The following is a 14,621-nucleotide window of genomic DNA, read 5'->3' as shown; positions in this document are numbered from 1 at the left end:
TCCCCATCTTATACCTCTAGCTATGATTTTGTTGTCTTTATTTTTTGTGCTGATTTCTGATGGTATATTAATTATTACCTAATTTAGCTACCCATTTAATTCTGGGACTCCTAAGCTGGCTCCACTGCGTCTGAGGGGTCCAGGATGATGGCAGTCATTGTTTCTCTGAGCCAGGAAAGTGTCTAGCTGGCTAGATTCTGTTTCCCTAAGGTCATTCGCCCCCATCACTCTGCAGCCAGGGCCACTCAGGGAACCCCTTCATGCTCAGTTCAACCTACTGGGTACCTGCGAGGGCGTGCGCGGCCCGAGCCAGCCAGGCACAAAAGGGCGGTCCATAGTATCTCTCCCAGGGATCTGCTAAGAGATAGGCAGGAGGGCAACGCTGGCAAGAGGCAGTGTACCCAGGGCCTGCCTTACCACGCCATCCTGCCTGGCCCGGCCTCTCCCAGCTGTCTCCTGTACTCTCCCCGCTCCTGCCCTTTCCATCCTATCCCTCTAACCAAGCCAACCTCTCCTCTCCCAGCGCTCCTCTTACCGCCCCGCCCCCTCCCCGCTCCCCCCCCCGCTCCCCCTCCCGTCCCCGCTCCCCCTCCCGTCCCCGCTCCTCCCCTCCCCTCCCCCTCCGGGTCTCTCCCCCGCCCCTCTCCCACCCCTCCTTCCTGCCCTCTCAGCCCCCTTCCCGCCCCCGCCCCATCTCCTCGCCCCGCCTCCACCTCCTGTCTATCGCGAGCCCCAGAGCCGGGAGACGTCTCTGGGGACATCATGGCGTCAGGCGGCGGCGGCGGAGAGACCCTGGGTGGGCCGCGGGTGCTGGTGGTGGGCGGCGGCATCGCGGGGCTGGGTGCAGCGCAGAGGCTGTGTGGTCACCCTGCTGCCCCCCACCTGCGCATCCTGGAGGCCACGGCCCGCGCCGGGGGCCGCATCCGCTCGGAGCGCGGCTTTGGTAACTGCCCTGACCCCTTCTCTGAACCCAACTGACTGTGCCCAAGCCCGGCGGGGCCCTTTTCTGGAAGTCTTACCTACCTCTCCGAGTGAAGGCCGCCCCACGTAGCCCCTCGGCCCCAAAATTCAGCTGCTCCAACTTAGTGGAGTGCCTGTAGGGAAAGGAGCCAAGGTCCCTGCATAGTGCCCCCCTCCCACAAAGACCTGGGGACCCTTAGGTACCTCTTCTTCCCCTAAGCTGTTCCTACAAGAGTCCTCCCAAGGCCGGTGCAGGCCAGATCTCTCCCCAGGTGCTTAAAGCAGGTCTGGGGGAACCTGCTTTTGGAGACCACGTAGTATTCAGGGACAGTATCTGGTAGTCTCTAAAACACTTGGGAAGGGCAGGACAGTCTGGTCTGGAAGGGGTGGAGTGACCTCTCTGGGGAGAGGACCTCCAGGTGGCATCATCTCTTTGCCTTCCCAGGTGGTATGGTGGAGGTGGGTGCACACTGGATCCATGGGCCTTCCCAGGGCAACCCTGTCTTCCAGCTGGCTGCTGCCTTCGGGCTCCTGGGCGAGAAGGAGTTGTCGGAGGAGAACCAGTTGGTGGATACAGGGGGCCACTTAGCCCTGCCCTCCATGTGCTGCACCAGCTCTGGGACAAGGGTGAGCCTTGAGCTGGTGGCAGAGATGGCCAGTCTGTTCTATGAGCTGATAGACCAGACCCGAGAGTTTCTGCATGTGGCTGAGACCCCAGTGCCCAGTGTCGGGGAGTACCTCAAGAAGGAGATCGGCCAGCACGTGGCCCACTGGACAGAGGACGAGGACACCAAGAATCTCAAGTTGGCCATCCTGAACACCTTCTTCAATGTGGAGTGCTGCATAAGTGGCACCCATAGCATGGATCTGGTAGCTCTTGCCCCCTTTGGGGAGTACACTGTGCTGCCGGGGCTGGACTGCACCTTCTCTGGGTATGGGACCAGGCCCTGCCTGCCCTAGAGCCCTCACTGTACCTCAGGGTCAAGGGGCTGGCTGGGCTCTGCCCTCTGGCTTTGGGAGGCAGAGGAGTGATGTGGGGAGTGACAAGAAGTGTTTGCACTTGTCATTCAGAGCAACTGGTTGCTCTTTTCCTAGTCTGCCCACTTAAGCAAAAAGTTATTTTTAAGGAAGTGATTGGGAAAGAAAGGTTTTCTTAAAATGCCTTTCCTTTCTGTATTTCCTGAAGCCTTGGTTGTGTCAAGTGTTAGGTGAGGGGTTTCAGATAGGCTCCTTCCTTGTGGCAGGGTGCTGCCCTTGGCAGGCACATACAAGATCCCCTGCAGGACTGTCTCATCGAACTCTCCCAGTTATCAGCCTTCGGGCTCCTGCCCAGGGGATGGGATGGGCATTTGTGATGCAAAAATTCCCAGAATCAGAACTCTGGTGTGGGTAAGGAGAGAGCCCTGGGTCTTGTATGAATACCTTGGCAGCTTTGTGTTCATTAGCTCACTTAAGCCTCCCTTTAGCCAGGAAGGGGGTTTCAACATTCCTGCGTTTTAAGGGAAAACTATAGCACCCCCACCCTGAACCTGCCCTCTTCCTTGCCCCTGAGTGATGCTCCCTTTGACATAGGTGGGAATTTGGAGGGCTGATTTTTGCCTATCCTACCCTTCCAGGGATTGGCTCACTAAACATTATCAATTTGTGTCTCTCCTAGGGGCTACCAGGGACTCACAAACCACATAATGGGCTCCTTGCCAAAGGATGTGATGGTTTTTAACAAGCCTGTGAAGACTGTTCGCTGGAACGGGTCCTTCCAAGAGGCAGCATTTCCCGGGGAGACCTTTCCTGTATTGGTGGAGTGTGATGATGGTGGCCAGTTCCCAGCCCATCACGTCGTCATCACTGTGCCCTTGGGTAGAGCTCATTTTTCTGGTCAGGTTTTCAGTTCCAATCTTTATCCCAGGCACTCTGGCCTCTGGCTTCACCCAGCCTCAGGTTTTGCGGGCGTTTGCTTGGCTGCTAAATTCACATTTTTATTTTAATAATTTCCAGATAGGTGGAAGGAACTATTTTATCATGTTTTTTTTTTTTTTGGTACCAGGGATCGAACTTGGGACCTTGCGCTTGCGAGGCAGGTACCAGAACCACTGAGCTAAATCTCCGGCCCTTTTATCATGTTTTATAGCACTGCATATTTTGGAATTAAGGATTTCACATTAAGGGAAAACACAAGGTTTTGTCTTGCTCATTGCACAGTAACTCGGTGAGCTTATTGAAAAAGACTGGCGTGACCCCCAGAGATTAGCATGGTTGTTTTTTCTAGGGAACTAAATAGGGCAGGTAGACCCTGGTCTCCAGGTTAGGTCTGGTGATGATCCATGAGAAGAGCCATAGGTGTAATTCTACATAATTCCAGATCTGGTGCTTTCGATTTATATCTGTGAGTAGAAGTTGTTTGGCCATTTGATGACTGGTAGGGATGGTTGATGGGGCAGTGTCCAGGGTAGTTGCTGTGGATGGGACATTTGCTTCATGTGGGCCTCACACCCAGGGAGCTGCCTGTGTTTTCTCTTTTACTCCTCATGCCAGCCTTAAGAAGTCTACTTGCTGTTAAGACAGATGTGAGGATCTTCTAGGCAAGAGAGAAATCACTTAATTGTCCAAGTCACGAAGTTGGCAAGTGCCATAAGTATGGGAGTCAGGATTTGGTAAGCTTGTGAGATAAAAGGCAGGGGTATCTGCCAACTGGGGTTGGCTGTGGTCACATTGATGTGTATCCTTTCAGGAGCCCTGAGCCCGTGTGGCACTCCACTGTACTGTCCTTTGCACAGATGAATCACGCTACTAGACATGTTAGTTCCTGTCTGTCTTAGTGTTTTGTTTTTTTTTTCTTTCAGTACTAGGGGTCGAACCCATGGTTTTCACACTGAGCTACATTCCCAGCCCTTTTTATTTTTTATTTTGAGACCATCTCACTATGTTTTCCACCCAGGCTGGGTTTGAACTTTAATCCTCTTGCCTGAGCCTCCCAAGTGCTGAAATTATTGGTGTGTGCCACCATGCCCAGCTGCCTTGCTTTTTTTTTTGGCAGCTGCCTTTTTTTTTTTTTTTTGAGCTGCCTTGTTTTTAATGAAGCTTTTTGTCTGTGTCTCCAAATCAGCACATGGTCTTATTGTTGAACACAGAAGTGCCTTTGTTCACTCATATTTGCAGTTTGTGTTCACTGAGCCTGTCAACTGCTGATCCCTGGGGATGTGGGGATAGTTATGACCACTGTGTTGATGCATTCACAAGGAACAGTTCTGCACTCTTCTCTGTTCTTAACGTCACATAGCATTTTCTTGTAACTGGATGTCATTTTATAAATATTAGTGAAGGTTTGTGGTTCTCACTTTGCCTTTTTTACCTGGTGCCTATCCTTGCATTTGAAAGCACTTGTGTCATTAAATCTGAAGGATAGATTCTAGTTGTGGGAGTTGTTGGTCAAAGATCTGAACAGAGTGACCCTGTGTATGTTCCCATGAGCCAATCCCGTCTCAACTGCCTCTTGATGACTTTGCTGGTTTGCTGTTAGGTTTTTCTTCCTTTTTTTACTGACTTTTGTGGGTACCTTCAGGAAATTGGCTTTTACCTCAGGTTGCAAATGTTCTGTCCCCACTTTGTTGTTGTTTTTCATCTTTTTGTTGTCTGCCTTTGCGTTTAATTAATTTATTGCGGTACTGGAGGTGGGAACCAGGGAGCTGTACCACTGAGGCACATCCCCAGCCCTTTTTTATTTTTATTTTGAGATAGGATTTCACTAAGTTACCCAGGCTGGTTCTAGCTGTGACACTCTTGCTTTAGCCTCCTGTGTGCTGGGATTACAGGCATGTACCACCACACCCAGCTTTATTTATTGTTTTGTCATGCAAAGTAATCTTTATATAAGTTTTTAGTGTGCTAGGAATGTGGTTCAGTGATAGAGTGTTTGGCATATTTTAGCACCACAAAGGAAAAAAATATATATATTTGTATCTATCTTCTGGATGAAGCCTATGTATTCAGCCACTACTTCAGACTGATCCTGAAGCATGTAACCTACAGAGTGGAGAGGCAGAGGCTCAGAGTAAACTGTCCCTGCAGAGCCGTCTGTACAAAGTCATCGTAACTGTCCCTGTGTGATCAGTGGTGGTGAATGGGCTTGTCATGTCCCTCTAGTATGGTGCTAGTTGCCCTTGAGTCCTGCTGGCAGACTTTTTCTCTGCAACCTCTGGTCCTGAATGAATGCATGGCATGCTTAGAAGCCTCTTTCACTCCTCTTAGTGGAATCATGGGATTCAGTTGCTGTGGATTCTAGTTTAATGCACACCTAATGAATTACAGGTTTTCTCAAAGAGCATCAGGGGACCTTCTTTGAACCACCACTGCCTGCTGCGAAAGTGGAAGCAATCAGGAAAATAGGCTTTGGGACCAACAACAAAGTCTTCCTGGAGTTTCAGGAACCTTTCTGGGAGCCAGACTGCCAGTTCATCCAGGTGGTGTGGGAGGACACGTCGCCCCTGCACGACATTGCCTCTGGGCTGCAGGACACCTGGTTCAAGAAACTCATTGGGTTTTTGGTCCTACCTTCTTTCAAGTATGTATGTGTCCAAAGACTCTGAGGAAGCATCTGGGCCTATTTTCAAGGTTTCAATTTGCATGAGATTCAGCTGTGTGTGGTTCACTGCCAAGCATTTTTGAGGCTTTAATGGATAATTGCTGTGGGCTGGACATCTGCTTCATGTGGACCTTGCAGACAGGGATCACTGCCTCTGTTATCTCATTTACTCTTACAGTGTCCTCAGCAGGTGTCTGTCACTACATAAGCCTACAAGATGCTCCCTATAGATTACCTGGGCCTAGTACCCTACAGGGACAGATGAAGGCTAATTGTATGGAGGTTGTCAGCATCTTTAGTGGCCTAGAATGTGCTGGAGGATTTGGAGAAATATTGAATCCATGAGAAAGTACTTATTGGAATTCTGTAGGAACTTATGGCTTGTAGATAAAGAAAAAATTTAAAACATGGATTTGACCATCAGGGGAGACAATACTTCAATGCAGAAATTGAGCAAAAGATCCTAAGCAATGGAATCAAAGACCTATGGGTGAAGGGCTCAGCTGAGTAGCCCAGCTGGTCTACAAAGCAGCATATATGGACCAGGGCTGGGGATTGAACCCAGGAACGAATTCAGAAAATAACACTATGCATGTTATGTGGATGAGAGACCTGGCAAGATCAGAACACAGCCAGTGTACTGTGGTCAGATGGCAGAGAGAACTCCACGTTCTGTTCAGAGATGTGGCAGGAGAGGGGCTGTGTTCTTAGCCTGAAAGGTAGACTAGGGGTCAAGGGAGCAGGAGGCTGTGGCCTCAGAGCAGCCCTCCCACTGGTAGGGAGGGAGCCTGTCTGTCCCATTTCACTGAAGAGGAGACTGAAGTTCCAGGAGTTTGGAAATGGCTCAGGATTGCAGTAGCCATTGGAACCAGTGACCATTGGACCCAGCCACCCATTCCAGACCTGCCTCTGCAGCCTGAATCTTGGTGTTTAGGATGTGTTTAGGGTCGGAGGCTCTGGAAACACTAAGTAACTTATTAGGATGCTGTGTACAGAAGGACAGTAGTTCTCAAGTTTGTGACTCAGAATCCCTTTTAAAAATGCTTAGGATAGGGCTGGATGTGGCTCAGTGATGGGGCACTTGTCTAGCATGTGCAAGGCCCTGGGTTCAACTTCCAGCACTGCAAAAAAAAAAAAAAAAAAGCGTAGCATCTCGAAGAGCATTTGTGGGCCAGGGATTTAGCTCAGTGGTTCCGCCACCTGCCTTGTAAGCCCAAGGTCCTGAGTTCGATCTCCTGTACCAAAAAAAAAGCATTTGTTTATGTGGAATATGTGTATGTACATGAGAAACTTAAACAGCAACTTAAAGATATTCTTTTTGTTTTCGGTGCTGGGGATCGAACTCAGGACTTTGTACTTGTGAGGCAGGCATGGTGCCACTGTGCTAAATCCCTGGCCCTAAGATATTTCTTATTTAAGATGAGAGTAATCTATTGTATGTTAGCATAAGTAACATTTTAAAAAGGAAAGATAACTATATTTTTTCAAATTTAATGAGAAGAGTGACAGAGTTTTGACTTGCCTCCAAATCTCTGATGTCTGGCCACATAGAAGATGCTGGATTCTCAGAATTGATTCTACATTTTTCCTATTGTGGAACAGATAGACAGTTGGAAGAATGTAGAAATATTAAAATAGTGTTTTAGATGGTTGTGGATTTCTTTGGGATGACACCAAACTCAAGACATGATATTCTTAGAGGTTGGCCAGATGTGGAATCTAAGGTTGTAGGGATGAATTTTGTACTTTGTTCCACTGAAGTCTGTTTGCTTGTCTGGCACTTTGAATGGATCTTTGCCTATCCTGATTTCTGTCATTCAGAAAATATGGTTTGTGCAGTCTTCCCTATGTTGACATATTTTGTAATTTGGAGGAATATTCAATCCATGAGAAAGTACTTATTGGAATTCTGTAGGAAGTTATGGCTTGTAGATAAAGAAAAAATTTAAAACATGGATTTGACCACCAGGGGAGACAATACTTCAATGCAGAAAAAAGTTAAATTTATTAATATCACCACTGATCAGAAATGTCTTTCGGTATTGTGAAGCTGTTATACTGTTGGTGGGAGATACAAGTTTTCTAAAATTCAAGTTTTTGCTTGAGAGGTTAAATTTTATTGTCATCAATAACTAATGTTTGCCTATTGCTTTTCTGTGAGAAACACATGGCTCATTTAGAAAATGTCTGCTAAACACCATAGCTTGTCTGTCAGGTGTTCTTCAGGTAGAAATGGTGCCCACGAGAAAGCTCATGGTTCAGCTACCCTGGGCAGTCATCACCACCATGTGCAGCAGAAGTGCCTGTGTCTATTTCCCATTTCTTCACACAGATTATTGGAAATGATACTTAAGGGTGAATATTGAATAAAATCAGTAACTTTTACTGCTTCATCATGGGCCTTCTCAAGTGAAACTGCAGCTTTTTCTTTAAACCACATATGTGGTGGTAAAGAACATGGCCCTGCTAGTGCAGTTTGTGTCTCTGCCACTGTTCTGTGAAGGACAGTTTACCTACCTGTGCCCCTCCTCGTTGGTGCAAATGGAGATATAGTGAAGGTGCAAATGCTGTGTCAGTGTTGTGAAAAAAGGTTCACACTTTGAGAACAGCTGCCCTGGGCAAGCTCTGAGGTGCCGCTGAGCTGTGGGTCTTTGTGACAGATGATGGCAGAGCTGAGCTAACTGAAGCTCATCTCAGTGGTTCTTCTTTCCACACAGGTCTGTGCATGTGCTCTGTGGGTTCATTGCTGGGCTGGAGTCAGAGTTTATGGAGACTTTGTCCGATGAAGAAGTGCTTCTCTCTTTAACCCAAGTGCTCCAGAAAATGACAGGTACTTACTTATTACAGGAAATCACAGCAGTATTGCTATTGGCTGATCTCTAAATGGGAAACAAACTTTTCAGAACAAAGAAGAACTAAACTCTGCTGCACATCACCACAACCTTTCCTCATAGTAGTGTAGTCAGTAACAGGTTTTTTTTTTTTGGGTACCGGGGATTGAACTCAGGTCCTTGCACTTGTGAGGCAGGTGGTAGAACACTGAGCTAAATCTCCGGCCCCATTTTTTTTTTAATAGCATTTTTTTTGGTATCGGCGATCGAACTCGGGTCCTTGTGCTTGCACAGCAGGTGGTGAAACCACTGAGCTAAATCCCTGGCCCCCAGTAACAGTTTTGATTGTCAAGGAAGTATAATGACTTTGAAAATACTTTCTACTTGTTTTCTTTAAAATGTGTCACAAAAGAAATGCAGTTGTCCTTAACCAAATGGTTTCAAATGAAGAAGTGAAGCTTAGAAAATCTGTCCAGGCAGCCACGGGCCAATTAAGTTAACCAAGTGCTAGGCTCAGTGCTGTTGCCTGTTGATGTCTGTGTTAATCAGTTTTTGATCACTGCAACAAAATGCCTACTAAAATAAACTTAAAGGAGGAAAGACTTATTTTGCTCACAGTTTCAGAGGTTTCAGTCCAAGGTTGGCTTACTCCATTACTTTTAGGTCTGGGACAAAGCAGAACCATTATGGCAGACAGATGGAGGAAAGGTGCTCGCCTCTTGGGAGCCAAGAAATAGAGAGAGGGAAAGAGCTGGACAGGAAGGGTAAGGGACAAGATCTAGTCCCCAAAGTCATATCTCCATGATTCACTCCCTTCAGTTAGGTCCCATCACTTAAGTTCCCATCACCTATCAGTGCCGTCAAATTATGATCTTACCAATGGATTAATCCACAGCTAAAGTTAGAGTCTTCATGATTCAATCACTTTCTGAAAACCCTACCTTTGAATGCATCAGATTTCTAGGGGGTATTTTTTTCCCTTAAATTCTTTTTTTTGGTACCGGGGATCGAACTCGGGTCCTTGCACTTGTGCAGCGGGCAGCGAAACCACTGAGCTAAATCCCGGCTCCCTTAAATTCTTTTATTGGCGCATTTTAGGTATACAATACATTTATCACTGGGTGCTTGTACCTATAGATAATGTATCTTGGTTCTTATTTTTTCCCCATTACCTGTGCGCCCTTCACCCCCTCCACCCTTCCCTATTTACATAGATTTCGTTTCCATTTTTTTTCTTTTCTCATAATTTTTCCTTTCTCTCCTTTCCTTTTCCCCTTCCCCTCCCACCACCCCTACACCTTTGGACCTTTTCCTATTTCAAAGTATCAATTATTCATTTTAATCATTTTAATCCTTATTTACACTTTCAGTTTCTCACCCTAGAGAAACTATTCGGTATTTACACATGTGTATCCTATTGATTTCACTTAAGAATATGGCCTTGATATGCATCCATTTAGCTATAAATGTCTCTAATTTCTTGTTCTTTATGGCTAAGTAGTACTCCATTTTATAAAAAAACCACATCTTCTTTATCCAGTTTCCAGTTGATGGGCACTTGGGCTGTTTCCAAGCTTTAGCTATTACAAACTGTGCCGCTATAAACTTGGGTGCACATGTATCGCTGTGGTATGATTCTTTTAATTCTTTGAGGAAGATACCCAGCAGGGACTAGCTGGGTCAAATGGACCTCTAGCCCTAGTTCTTTGAGGGATCTCCATACTGATTTCCACTGTGGTTGCACCAGTCTATACTCCCACCAACAATGGAGAAGGGTTCTTTTCTCCCCACACCCTCTAGGGGGTTTTTTAGATCTAAGCCATAATAGCATCTGCTTGTTCCTCTGCAGTGCACAGTAGAGCAGGTAAGGCAGCTTCTTAGGAATACACTTGGTGGCATGGTTTTCTTTCATTTTAAACTACTCAGTCTTTTTTTTTTTTTTTTGAGACAGCATATCGCTATGCAGTCCAGGCTGGCCTTGAACTCACTATGTAGCCCAGGTTGACCTTGAACTCTGTGATCCTCCTGCTCAGCCTCTTGAGTGCTGGGATTACAGGCATGTGCCACCACACCTGGCTAAACTGCTAAATCTTTAAAATGAAAAACTGATTGTTGACACATGCGTGAGACTTCTGGGTTAATGTGCCATATCTCTGTTTCAGGAAACCCACAGCTTCCTGCTCCCAAGAGTATACTGAGGTCTCGCTGGCACAGTGCTCCATATACTCGGGGTTCCTACAGCTACGTGGCTGTGGGCAGCACTGGGGATGACATAGACCTGCTGGCTCAGCCTCTCCCTGAAGATGGCACTGGCCCCCAGGTATGATGGCAGGCCCTGGGTGTGGAAGCCCGCTGCTGAGACTGAGAGGGGCTGGAGTCTGAGGAAGAGGTGGGTGAGACTGGGTCCTCTCAGACTCAGAAGCCATTTTCTTTCCAAAATTAAGAATGATTTTAAAATGTATTAGTAGTATCAGAATTTTACATTTCTCTTAAAGAACCATATAATTCTACAGTGCTGGTTAACGGAATAAAATGAAACAGAAGTACTGTAGCTGGTGGAGGCACCTGTCTCCTTCCCAGATTGTCCTTCCAACTGATTTTTTTCCCCTATATTATAGTGTTGGAGATTGAACCCAGGGTCTTGCGTATGTTAGACAATTGCTCTACCACCAAGTTATAGCCCCAGCCTCACAGCCAATTCTGATCTGTAAATTTATCATATCTTTAAAGTACAAGGTAGGGCTGGGGATTTAGCTCAGTGGTTTTGCCGCCTGCTTCGCAAGCGCAAGGACCTGAGTTCCATCCCCGGTACCAAAAAAAAAGTACAAGGTTATATTACCACTTCAAAAAATTTTTCTTTTTTTTTTTTTGGTACCAAGGATCAAACTCTGATTGTTGTGCTTGCGCAGCAGGTGGTGAAACCACTGAGCTAAATCCCTGGCCCCAAACATCTGCACTGTTTTTTTTTTGTGGTATCAGGAATCGAACCCGGGTCCTTGCGCTTGTGAGGCAGGCGGTGGAACCACTGAGCTAAATCCCCGGCCCTTCAAAAAATGTCATTATGGAAAACATCAAATGCGCACAAAAATAGGTAGAAGTAATGAGTACCTACCCTGCCTCAGCAGGCTCCTCCTGCTCCCCTCTCTTATTGTTACTGAGCATGTGCATATATTTTGGCATGCACCTCTAAAAGATAAGGACACACTCTTAAAAAATATGTAACTATATTATTACCACACTCAAAAATTAAGAATAATTCCTCAGTGTTATTTGGTATTCAGTATTCAGTTTCAGACTAGAAAGTCATCATATATCTCTCTTTTCAGTTTGCTTATTGGTCATATCAATCTTGAATTTTCAGTTTTAGGTGTAATTGACTGGCTTTTGCCATGGCTAATAAGGTCTACATTTCTTTTGTTTTTTTTCAATTACCAGGAATCGAACTCAGGACCTTGCACTTGCGAGGCAGCCACAGTGCCACTGAGCTAAATCCCTGGCTGGCTATAAATTTTTTTATTCTTCCATCCACCCTGGCTGTCAAGTCTCCCTGACCTTCTCAGGGGTGATTCATTAACTCTGGTGAGCTCACTCACAATGCAGTGCCCTAATCTCTGTTTCTCTAGGCACCATTCATACCAGCATGATCAAAGGCAGTAGTGTCTTCCCACCCGTTTGTGCATGGGAGTGTGTGGGGCTTTGTTTTCTGAATGTTTCTCTGCTAGCTATCTCAATCATGTCCCTATTCTTATCCTGCTTTTCTGCAGCTCCAGATACTATTTGCAGGGGAAGCCACGCATCGGACATTTTACTCCACGACACATGGAGCCCTGCTGTCTGGCTGGAGAGAGGCTGACCGCCTCATTGGTCTGTGGGACCTGAAGATGCAGCAGACCCGGCCCAGGCTCTGAGCTGGGCTCCTACTGGCTGTCCTCCTTCTGGATGGAAGGCTGGGACCCTCCTCTTCTCTGACAGATGATTTTCAGTCTGACTTGAGATTTTGGGATCTCACTGACAGTCCTTTTCGGGTAACTGAGTCAGTCACCTTCTCATCTCTCACATCTGTCAAAGGAGTCTGGCCAGGACTGATCTTGGGCTGAGTGTGATGTATGGGATATTACTGTTCATGGTGATGGTTTGCACATAAAGCAGTTATCAACACCTTCTGTTCAGAGTTGTCCTTAACCACAGAGCAGCAACATCTATTGCCTTTGTCTTCATCCTGCCCCAGGCCATGCTGGGGCCCTGTGTCTCTGACCCCTTGTTCCTACAGTATGTGGCCCTTCCATCTGGGTTCCCTGGGCCCTGAGTCCTATGGCTGCCCCTTGTTCCTGGCAACATGAGGTGCTGCCCCTGGCTCCCATTGCTCATGTCTGTGACCATAGTGTGGACTACAAACCTCCTGTTGCTCATCGACACACACTGTGTTAGGTGCCGACTGCACAGTGGTCTTGGCAAAGGGGAAGAATTGAGGTGAGTGATGTATAGGGGCACTCCATCCTGACCTGGGGCTTGAGATTTTCTGGAGAAAATAAAGACTGTGTGGGGAGGCAGGTTGAGCAGGCCCAGCGGGGTAGCCCTGGGAAGCTGGATGGTATTGGGGCTGGCATGGTGAGCCTACTGGGGAGCAGGGCGTGTTGGGTGGGTCTCCTGGTATTCTCTTTGGTATCAGTGCATCCTCACAGTAGATCTAGGGACTAGACCATGTTGTTCCTTTTTCTGATACAGGAGAAAAATAACTCCCGACCTCATAGATGTCAAATGTGCTGAGGAATGAAGTTGAGAACCAAAGGAAGAAGTTAGTGTTTTATTGGAAATAGAGAATAGCTCCTGGATTTCTAGGAGGGGTCTTGAATGGGGTGGCCACTGAGGCCCTTTGTTAGGGGTAATATACAGCAAAGTCACAATTTGGGTACAACGTGGGTCAAACTACAGTCAACCTGTAGGATTACAAGTATAGCTGCTTAGGTAATATTGATCCAAAAGGGAAGTGAGGCACAAAGCAAGTGTAATGGCAGTCATCATTAACATTTGCTTCCCTATGACTTCTAACATTAACAAAGGAATTATTTTAGAAAGGGACAGGAAGGGATGCAAGGATTGGTCTGGATGTTCTGGTCACCCACCTAGGTGTCTGATGCCTATCTGGACTTACAGACCGGGTATTGCTAATTACAGTATAATCTTTGTTTATTTCTTAGATTGGCATGCAGACCTGGTCATTGTGTCTCAATGTGTTCTCATCTTCTGCACTGCTCCCTCAAGGAATCACCCGTCTGACTGCCTGTTAATCTCTATCTAACTTAGCTTTCTGTAAAATTTTCACTGCAGAAGACACAGAACACTTGGGCTTAGTAATTGACCGTGCCACAGCTACCATGAGAGTTTAAATGTTTCTCTTTGCGTGCTGAGGATGGAAGGGAAGTGGGTGCCGCTGGAGGATGGCACTCCAAAGGGAGGTGAGGGAGCTCAGAGAGGCCTGCACTCTACCTCCACACTCTGTGGGGCTGCTGGAGGGCACTGGTCTCTCCCCTGCAGGGTAGTCTGTTTCTTGCCCCATCTGGGGCTAGGCTCTGGGTTCTGGTTCCTAATGCTGGAAGGAAGGGCCTCAGAGGGTTGCTTTCAGTCTGGCACATTTATCTCCAAAACTGCTAGGCTTACACCTTGGCCCAGCAATCCAGCCCAACTCTGCTGGTCTCCTTTCTTCTCATCCTTCAGGTCTAGGTTCAAATTGCCACCTCCTAGAGTCTCCCCATAAAAGCTGATGTCATCTATCTGGGATCTATAGAGTGCTTTCTGCCATGTATCACGAGACTGGTCACCAATATGTGGGAGAAATCCAGTAGGGTTTTATTGTAATTTATGATACTAAGACTATGAAATAATTCAGCTTCCTTCAAGGGTAAAGGTTTTTATTGTTGACATTTTTAGTTTCATCAATCCATGTTTCTTTGGGAGACTTTTCTGTTTCTAAAGAGACAGCCCCACGCTATTCTTCCTGCGTGGGAGGAGTAGAAGGCTGAGAGTCTCATGACAGTAATGTGTTATACTACTAAGCTACACCCCCCAGCCCCAGGACTTTTAAGATTTAACATGTTGATTAATCTCCGGATTATTTTTTTAAAACTCCATAAAACCTAGGGACCCTGAGAAGGGACTGATCTCACAGGTCCGGATTGGCTCTAGTCCCGCCCCGCCCACCTAGACACCGCCAACCCGGGGCTCCGCCTCACTCCGGTTCCCCCGCCCCACGC

At 46.9% G+C, this 14,621-nt stretch overlaps 1 protein-coding gene across 3 annotated transcripts; it reads left to right on the top strand.

The window, feature by feature from the left end:
- Positions 1 to 562: 562 nt before the first annotated feature.
- On the top strand, positions 563 to 12,528 carry Paox (polyamine oxidase). 3 transcript variants are annotated; one of them, XR_002392623.2, is made up of 8 exons: positions 583 to 943; positions 1,406 to 1,892; positions 2,618 to 2,817; positions 5,266 to 5,518; positions 8,257 to 8,369; positions 10,533 to 10,690; positions 11,806 to 11,949; positions 12,135 to 12,528. XR_002392623.2 is itself a non-coding variant. In XM_004838679.4 (7 exons), the coding sequence occupies exons 1-7, from the start codon at positions 763 to 765 to the stop codon at positions 12,276 to 12,278; spliced, it is 1,536 nt and encodes a 511-aa protein (XP_004838736.1). In that variant the 5' UTR covers positions 563 to 762; the 3' UTR covers positions 12,279 to 12,528. The 3 variants fall into 3 exon arrangements, 1 of the variants encoding a protein (XP_004838736.1); XM_004838679.4 differs by lacking the exon at positions 11,806 to 11,949 and having other exon boundaries at positions 563 to 943; XR_015440415.1 differs by lacking the exon at positions 11,806 to 11,949 and having other exon boundaries at positions 692 to 943; positions 10,533 to 10,759.
- Positions 12,529 to 14,621: the final 2,093 nt, after the last annotated feature.

The sequence above is a fragment of the Heterocephalus glaber genome, unplaced genomic scaffold (genome assembly GCF_053883595.1).
Source record: "Heterocephalus glaber isolate CG9 unplaced genomic scaffold, H.glaber_assembly_v1.0 deba00001497, whole genome shotgun sequence".
Taxonomy (NCBI): Eukaryota; Metazoa; Chordata; class Mammalia; order Rodentia; family Bathyergidae; genus Heterocephalus; species Heterocephalus glaber.
This window is presented reverse-complemented; position numbering and strand designations above follow the sequence as displayed.

Bases quoted from the DNA above. Each gene is read 5' to 3' on its own strand.
- Paox (XM_004838679.4), top strand. From the start codon at position 763: ATGGCGTCAGGCGGCGGCGGCGGAGAGACCCTGGGTGGGCCGCGGGTG. The intron at 944-1,405 runs GTAACTGCCCTG...TTGCCTTCCCAG, and splicing joins CCGCTCGGAGCGCGGCTTTG to GTGGTATGGTGGAGGTGGGT. The intron at 5,519-8,256 runs GTATGTATGTGT...CTTTCCACACAG, and splicing joins TTGGTCCTACCTTCTTTCAA to GTCTGTGCATGTGCTCTGTG.